Source organism: Brienomyrus brachyistius, chromosome 10 (genome assembly GCF_023856365.1).
Source record: "Brienomyrus brachyistius isolate T26 chromosome 10, BBRACH_0.4, whole genome shotgun sequence".
NCBI classification, from domain to species: Eukaryota; Metazoa; Chordata; class Actinopteri; order Osteoglossiformes; family Mormyridae; genus Brienomyrus; species Brienomyrus brachyistius.
In genome coordinates, this window is record NC_064542.1 from 2,687,966 (window position 1) to 2,697,434 (window position 9,469).

General features: G+C 44.4%; 1 protein-coding gene across 1 annotated transcript in view; it reads left to right on the forward strand.

Annotated features, from left to right (window-relative positions):
- Positions 1 to 9,469, forward strand: part of LOC125751037 (dedicator of cytokinesis protein 2-like) — a 76,604-nt gene that overhangs the window by 21,783 nt on the left and 45,352 nt on the right. Inside the window, 3 exon segments of the mRNA XM_049029483.1 lie at positions 3,145 to 3,251; positions 6,841 to 6,992; positions 9,032 to 9,127. Coding sequence (XP_048885440.1) covers positions 3,145 to 3,251; positions 6,841 to 6,992; positions 9,032 to 9,127 — 355 coding nt within the window.

Below are 9,469 nucleotides of genomic sequence, written 5' to 3' on the forward strand. Positions count from 1 at the left end.
ATAGCAGATTAACTCCAAGGGCAGGACCAGCGTTCAGGACCAGCTCTTAACCATAACGAGGTATAGCTTAATGATTCCGCTCAGGAGGGTATTGGTCCCTTGGCCACAATGTTTCTTCAGGCTAATACACAGCCTGCAAAAAGACAGTGTTTATTTGTAATACTAAGCCAGCAAAGAACAGATTGTGGGATTCTTTGTCCTTGTAAAATGGGGTCATGTGCTGAGGCCGCAGAGCACAGTGAGCGTGCACATTTGTTTGTGAACCAGCCTCACCTCTTACTTACTGAGCACGATCAATCTTACGTGTATCCCGACATTTTCTATAACTTCCCATTAGGGTCACGTAAAACTGGAGCCTATCCCAGGAGATCTCACGCAAAAAGCAGGTTACAATGTGAAAAGGGGACCGGTCCCTCATGGCTGCAAAACACATGTTTACCAACATGTTTGTGCACCACGGCTAACTGAGAATCTCCAGTTTTCTGGTTTGGCTTTGGCTTGCAGGAGGAACTTGGTGCAACCAGAGAAAGCAGGGAGGAAAATGTGCAGAATCGGCACAAAGACCGTTCCCAAATTTACACCCCCAACCCTGGAGCATTATCCTGAAAATGTTAAGAGCTGAGCTCAACCAACTGCACATCTTTGTGTGCTACTCCTTATAAATATTATATATGACCATGCCGTGGACTTCTCAAGGCTGAGTATGTGTACACCGAGGACACAGCTCCCCTTCCTGCTGGTTTAGACTGCATTTTAATTGCCATCCGATTTGTGGCTGAAACTCCAGGTGAGCTGACCCAAAATGATCGCTTCAATAACGTAAATAAGGGCTCAGCTGAAGCACAACCGACATGTTCTGCTGCTGGTCTCTCACAGTGTAAATAATACATATAATTAGCTGCTATTTGCTCCATTTAGGATAAGGTAATGAGCTGGAATGAAACAGGATGTGCATGCCCATATCAGATTGTGAAGGCTATCCACATTCACATGTATAATTATCTACCTTGTGAGGTGGTGTGTAGCTCATTAGGTTAGGACTCTGTGATTGCAAGGTTGCAGGTTCCAATCCTGTGGCTGGAAGTCTGATGCTGCCTTTGAGCACGCCCCTTGACCCCAACTCCTTGCTGACGCCGTACTGTGCGGTGCCTCCCCCCAAATTCTCATCTGTCTGACTCATGGTGAGAAGGAGAATGTGAGCTCATGCATGATGCCTGCTTAGGGATAAGTTCTTCTTGGGAACCAATTCAAATAAAAAAAATACTGTTCTGTTGCGTAAAAGACTGCATTTGTAAACAATGCGGGGCTCTACGTGTGACAGGAACACATGTGTGAGTTTGGCATGATCAGTGATGGAGTGCTGAACTCTGCGTTCTCTAGAGTGCTCATTGATCTTCAAAGGAATTATTGCAAGTGATGTTTTATGCTGCTTTTTTCATCCTGGGAGCACAAGTAGTTCACGTATATAACTTGGGGGCATTTCTATATGAGAGAAGCTAGTTAATCCTCCACCCGCCCCCCGCCCCCCCCCCCCCCCCCCCCCCCACACACACACACACACACACACCCTGTTTTCAAAGACCCACAGAGGATTCTGGGAAAAGCCATGCAGCGAACTCTGCTGAGTACTGCTGAAGCCTGCAGATCTGAAGTGGCCAATAGCGGATAGGTAATGTGAGCAGGTAGCCTGTGGCACTTTTTGCCCAGAGGCCCATGTTCTGAGATGTGTACAGGAACGGGGGCCACAAGGGCTGACTGGCTCCCAGAGTGCCTCTTCCTGTCACTCACCAATGCAGAACATACCATTGGCTAATGATAAAGTTTACTTATGCTCACACCACTGATAGTGAGTAACTGTTCATAAGGAGAGGCTATATGTGACAAGCCAAGCCAGGAGGTAGGGGAATGAAGAGTAGGCAACCTCAAAGGTGTTCAGTTACACTCATGGAGTTTTACTTACACAAAAATGTTCTGAGGCCAGACTGAAAAAATAATTTGTTCAGAGAGATAAATTATAGAGGAGGTGGGTCCAAGCAACTATAAGAGGCAGGACTAACCAATCAGATGTCTTGGTCCCACCTCCTCTACAATGTGATTGGTTGTCTCTCTGAACCAATCATTTTTTTTGTTCCACCCTCAGAACATTTTTGTCTAAGTAAAAAGCATAAAGGCAGCCCTCTGTATGAATTATAATACCCCTTAAAATGTCCTAGTTTCGCCCCTGCCTATGTGCACCTGTCTCACCCACACTCTCCCCAAGACACACTTCCTTGACATCAGAAGATTACCTTAATTGGCCTGAAAAACCCTGATGTTGCTGGGGAAGACTGAATAGTGAGACCGAGAGGGTGGCTTAGCACAGTTTGACTAAAAGGCAAGAAAGAATCTGCAGATACCTACTGGTGCTAACAAACCAGCATTGCTGTATATGTGCTGAAACTGCAGCATCACAGAGACAGCAAGGAGCTGGAAGGGAGCAAAAATGTGGAGTGTCTGCGGGTCCCTGAGGACCAGACTGGGAAACGCTGCTTTAAACAGTTTTAAATCCCATCTTAATAATAAAAAAACACAAGTTCTTTGATGTTCTGGAAGACTGTTGGGCTTCAGCAGGCCACCCCAGAGACTCATTTGTTAGTCTTATTTCATTTATTCAAGTATGGTGTTAATAAAAGGGTTTTATCTGAATATATGTCAGAGAACATAAGCTGATGCATGATGCCTGAATATGGATTAGGGAAGTACTGCTTCTCACCCAGGAGTTCAGTGTCAGAATCCTGCATGAACCCTGCATGATACCATTAACCTCCAGTTAAGCCCTTATCCTTTATTTCTGAAGCATTTTGTACAACTTGTCATTTACAGGCAGTCCCCAGTTTAAGAACGTCCAACTTATGGACAACTCATATTTATAAAACAGACCACCAAAAAGCCTGTTATATAAAAAATTCAGCTTAAATACAATGGTTTGTAATAACGAACGCACGCACAATTTTGGATCTCGTTCGAAACCTGGGGACTGCCTGTACGTGATTCCCTGCTTTCCTTCACCCCCACAAGCAATTTGAATACGATGCCCCTTTCTATGACAGATTTGTTCATTCTGATTTCTCCTCCACCCCCCCCCACCCCCCCCGCCCGCTGCAGTCAGCTCCTGTATGACTTCTACTCCTGCATTCCTCCAGACAAGTCAGAGAAGCAGAAAGTGACCTCAATGACAGAGATAGTTGGGAGCAAACTTTTCCGGAAACAAGGTAATGATTCAGGATTCAATTTTTTATATATATATATTTTAAAATATATTTTATATATTTTTTTATTCAAAACTACTGTGCTTCTCTTCATACATTAAAACCCAATGTGTAAAGCAGCATTTGACTTGACTAGTGCACAAAATTAGCATTAAAATAGCATTACTGGTGGCTATGAGGCCAACAAGGAGGGTAATATTTCAGAGATTAAGTTAAAATGAATACTGTACCAGCACAGCTACCTCATTTGATTAATACACAGCCTCTGGTCTCCACTTTCCATGATAAAATTTAATAAAAAAAAAAAAACAATTGATACTTAAGAAGGGTGAGCATTTCGGAGGTGACTGCATGCAGCACAAATAATAATGGGTTGGGTTTGCCCTTTTGGAAAGACGGGGCAGGTATCCAGGATGTTATGGACGCTGTTACTGCACGGCGAACCATTCATCAAATCCGCATCTCCAGCGCCACCTGCGGATGCTCCAGGACTCAGAAGCAGGGCTCAGTAATTGGCCAGGGCTCTGTTTGAGACGACAGCATGTCTGGCCTGGCGACAGCATGATTAGTCTTCAGCGCGGCGCATTAATAAAACACTTAACTGCCGCTGTCACTCAGCCTGGATCCCACTCAGACGACAGCAGAGCACTGCGCTCCAGGCCTGTCCCACCCCGAGCACTGGCACACACTCGTATTTCAGTCTCATAAGTTCTTCTATATGATTTGCGCTGTTTGACACAGCGTAATTTACATTTTTAACTTGTTTGTGAAGTAGCTTTACAGCAGACTTTCCATCCACTTCTACAAGAGATCTGTGATAGTGCAGGAGTGATGCAGCAGACTTGTAGAGGTGCGGGTGTTTGGAAAGGGGGCCAGCTGACATTTTGCCTGGTGGAGGGGGGGCAGGTCTACCTTTGTAAATTTTCACAATCGGTAAATTGACCCCCACCGGCTTGCGAGATTTTGAGTGATCATTGAAAACGGGGACTTGGGCCACTTGGGACATGAATATAGGGGGCATTTTCAGTCGTTCAGGTACAGGGAGTAGGTGCTAACCCCCCCGCGCATCCCTGCAGTTCAGGTTTCTAAAATAAAATCCTTTGCACATTGTCCATGTCAGAGAAGCTAGCGTATCCTAACGGGTGATGCTGTTGTCGCAGGATGTGACAGTTGCAGGTTTGAATCTGCCCCCAGAGTGGCGTTTGCATGATGTCACAATCTTCCTGTGAATTCTCTACAGGCCACTTTGCTTTTCGTCCCGCAGGCCATACTCCTGCAGTTTTGCGGAATAGTGATTAGCCTTATGTACCTCTGTGACGACTGCCTTTTCATCCAGGTTGTATGCATGGATGGATGCAGTTTGATATCTTTATTTTTCCACACAGTGATTCGGGCAGTGGCAGCTCTTCGCACCCTCTTTCCTTTATGAATACTTTATTTTTACTTCAGTGGTTTTGGAGAAAGGCATCAGTATTAATAGAACATATGATTAACTAATAATAGGACAAATGAGGCTCGGCAAATGGATCGGAACAAATCCGGCATATGAACTACCCACCATAGACACCTGCTGCAAGTAAGCGCTAAGTGAGAACGGACTTCCGGATTTATTAACGTGTGATTTTGGTTTGCTCGTGGTTATGACATCATTTCACGAGAGCAGTGTGTGCAAATGTGCCGTGTGAGCTGGAGAAAGCGAATGTATCATTTTAGACACCACTTACACCGGAACAGTCTGGTCAGCTCAGGATCCTTGATTAATCCTATGGCACAGCATTGGGTCTAAAATGGTGCCACATACAAAAAAACACCCACATTCTCGTATAAGAAATAAATGCTATCAAAGCTGTCATCTTGGATGTTTTTCAGCCAGACAGCCCTCCTTGCTTTGGCTCGGTTGGGTAAGCGCGTGTGTTTTTCCGGATGCTCGTTAAAACACTGCAATCTGCAGAACAAATGCTCAGGGTACAGGGTACAGAGCTTGTTCTTGACTGGGAGACGAACAGGAGAACAACAGGCATCCTCCCGCAGCAGCACAGTGGTGAGCTCTTGTTCCCTTTTTGGAACATCGCTTGCACCCACTTAACAAGGATCAACATTCTCTCTCATTTCCCTTCTGCGTCTCTGAGTTCTTCCTGCGCTGTACCCCCGGCATTTTCCACTGCATTGCTTTTTGAATTTACTGGGAGTTCTTTGCTGGCCTGCTCCAAGTTGTGCCACACCGTGATTGACTGTGCAGTACTGTGTCATACAGTGTTTCATGGATACATTGTGCCCTTATTATGCGTTGTGCTGTGTTTCACCACTTTGTAGTGTGTTTCACTGTGCTGTATTGTGGTTCACTGCTATTGTGTTGTGCTGTATTTCACTGTGTTGTGTTGTGTTATACTGTGTTTCACTGTGCTGCATTGTATTGTACTGTGTTTCACTGTCATTGTGTGTGCTGTATTTCACTGTGTTGGACTATGTTTCGCTGTGTCATTCGGTGTACTTGATGGCTTTGTTGTACCTGATTATTTTGCTCTACCATACATTTTATTTCTCCAATAAATTTCTTGGTAAAGGATCATTTTAATCCAGTGGTTTAAATCACCTGATAGAGATAAACTGCAAGATAAAAAGTTTGCCCCTGAATATACAAGACAATTTTACATTTATTTTAGCAATATATCGCGTGCCTTTCCTTAATGTCAGTATGCTCCATATTTGACTTTGACGCTGAATCAGTAGCACAGCAATTTACATATTAATTTCACATTCGTTGGCTGCACTAAGCTGTCATGGCTGGGACACAGGGTCCTGTTGTTCGTGAATGCCCTTCCTTACCATGGAGTAATGTGCCGCGGCTTTTGGCTGTGCTGTTGGTGGCCCGTGCTGTTCTGTGCTGTGCGTGTCTGGTTCAAAATATCCACATCAAGCAGCAGTGCGCCGTCAAAGGGCCAAAGGCTGTGCCGGATTTCACCTCTATTAATTCCTTATAGCTGTTACTAGGGCAGGATGTGAATTCACTATGTCCTCTGGCTATATTCAAGTGCCAACAGAATGGTAACCCAAAAACCTGCAGACACTGTGGCCGTACATATGTACATACTGTGGCATGACATACTTTTTTTTGAAGGGTTCCTTAAGCATAATAACTGATGAAGATGATATGTATATACATCCTCTCGCTAGGTTATGATGGGGTTACGTTCCGATAAACGTATCGTAAAGTGAAAATATCGTAAGACATAGATGCATTTTAATACTAACAAACATAATAGCCTAACCTACCTTAAATGTGCTTAAAACACTTACATGAGCCTACAGCTGGGCAAAACTGTTAGCACAAAGCCTATTTTATATTGAATATCTCGTGTAATTTATTGAATAATGTATTTAAAGTGAAAACCATTTACCCATTGTAAAGTTGAAATATTGTAACACGGGCCATTGTAACCCGGAAAGTGTCTGTATTTATTTTTCATTTCCTGATATTGTTTTATAACTTGGTAATTGATTTTATAAATCATACATTTGGAAGTTAACCTGAGTGCTGAATGTACCGTTCACTGTTCCTGCATGACCCTCCACATCACGCTGTGGCCCGCAGAGTGCCGAGACGTGCTCCTACCCATGATGCTCCGCGAACTGAATGGGACGCTAATGAGCAAGATGCAGGAGCAAGTCAAGGACGGAGACAAGCGGCACAACAGCGTGGAGCTGCTCAGCAACATCCTGGAGGTGCTGAGCAGGACGGACGTGGTAAGTTAGGGAGGCACCTCTCTGTGGTGGGGTTTGCCCAGTGTGGCCGCAAGGATGAGCAGTGTTCAAGGGAGCTAACTCACCCAGTGATAAAATTGTGAAATCTCCTTTACATTCCTGCAAAATTATACTGCAGTTCAACCCCCTGGCCATAGTTTAAGAATACTACAGTACCCACCATGGAGTTATACAATCAAGGACTACACAGAGTACTACTTAACAGAAATGCTGTCCATGCTAGCATTAATCTTAAGTGTAACAGTGATACGAGCTCTGTGTTTAGCCACTGGGCTTAGCCTGTCCGCTATCGTAAACTTCTATAGCCTATAATCCTAAGCGAAGGACAGCTTGCAAAGTGCATTATTCACTTGGTACAAATAAAAGGGGTTCAATCCTAGTAATACAGTACAATTGTCATGCTGGACCGCAATGAGAGAACCAATCAAGTACAACAAAAAGAGGTCGCACTTTGCTCCAATATGATTTTATGTGAAATCCTCACCCAACACAGAGGCGTTTCGGCGCGATGCCGTCCTCAGTGTGCTACTGACCATGTCCGCACGTAGGGGCACGCTGAGGAAGGCATTATGCCAAACGCGTCTGTCTTGGGTGAAAGCAAAGTTCAGCCTCTTTTTTTTTTGATTTACAGTATACATTGTTAACTTAACATCTGCAGCAGAACACAATGCTATGTTACTAATTCATCCCACCAGGGGAGGACTGGCAACAAGACGCAGGCTGAGAATTTGCTGTCAAGTGGCTCCAATTTGATATTTTGCCATCGGGGGGGGCAGGGATTAGCAAGATAGCATGTCAGAGCTCACTTAGTGCACCCACATGACAACCTATTCAGCCTTTTCTCTTATCGAAGACTTGATCCTGGGTATCCAATTAGATTCACTGGTCTAACCTTTATGTCGGGCTAAATCTTGATCTACTGTTAAATGAATAGGAAATTGGCTTGTCTCACTGGTTCCGCTGATAAAGTAATACGACTAGCTCTTAGCTCAAGGCACCTCATGCTCTAATGGTATGACGAATGCGGGACATGCTAAGTAAGAGAAAATCTATAGGCAGTTTGCTGAGTTTCAAATCATTGTCATCATCAAATTCTCAGCCAATATGCCCACTATATCCTGCATGTACCGGGGCCACTCCAGTTCCTGGAGCAAGAGAGAAATTTGTGTTTTAAGAGAGACAATTTGTGTCTTACGTCTTGAAGAGCAGTGTACCGCTAGCAGTATTAAATAAATAACCCATCTATCAGTCTATCCTCCTTCTGCATATTGCATTGACTCATCCAACAGGGTTGTCCTTGGGTTACCATGTACATGACTCAGGACTAAAGATTTCAGCAACATCGCTTTCTTCTATCTTATTTTCCCTGCTGCGCGTGGCCTTGCCTGCTGTTCTGTAATATTTTCAGCAGAGGATCGATTCCTCAGATTCACATCCCGCTGCACTGCCAAAAACAAAAGTCTGTCAACATTTTCGGCGAGGGCCACCTACTACACCAACAAGTCGGGCTAATGTTATTATCTCGCTCTCTCTCTCTCTCTCTTTCTCTCTCTCACACACACAAACTGAGAGACATATTGAGTGGTCCATGATAGGGAAATAGCATAACGTTTATAATATGCGGACATTCCCAAGTAGCAGACGGAGAGATCGATGTGCCTTACGGTTGGTGCATTCCCCGTAAATCATTTCTGCACGTGTGGCATAAGTTAGAGCCGGACAAATTAAACCGAATGGATGTGGCAGCACAGTAAGAGCAATGTGAATATAGTGGACAGGAAAAGACCAATGATTTCTGACCGTTTTTTTCCAGATTTGGAGAATGTCAAAGTGGCTTATCTCAGTGTTAGGGATGGACTGTGAGTCACACACACTTGCACGTACAGACATTCCCTCAAAGAGATGCTTGCTCAGGCTCACAGATACACACGCAAAGGAGCATTCTGATACGTTCAAATTCTCGGGTCCAGAGTTTATGAAGTTCTGCTCAGAGTAATCATCCTTTTCCTAATGTCTTCCAGGGAAACACCTTCAAGCACATAGAGGATGTCGTGGCCACTCTACTGAGACCCATCAACAGGACTGTCATCATTATGGGTCGAGAACATCCTCTCATTGTGAGTTTCACAGCATCGTTCTGTCTTTTCCTGTGCTGTTTATTCCGGGATCTGGTGAGCTGGTGAGATCTCCCCCCCCCCCCCCCACTGATGCGGCCAGCCTATTGAATGGGGTCGGGGTAAGAAAGGGGTGGAGTCAGATCAGAACAAGACGGAATCTGGTGTCTTCTGCTTTGTACACTTAGCAAGGACAAGTGATTGGGGTGGGATCATGTGCACTCAGTGTGAGGTAAAAGGTGGAGAAAAACTAATCTTTAATATTTAAGTATGTTTAGGATATGATGAGCGGAGTCTAATCAGTCTAAACAGTTTGTCTCCTACAGCCTAGAGCACAAGTGTAAT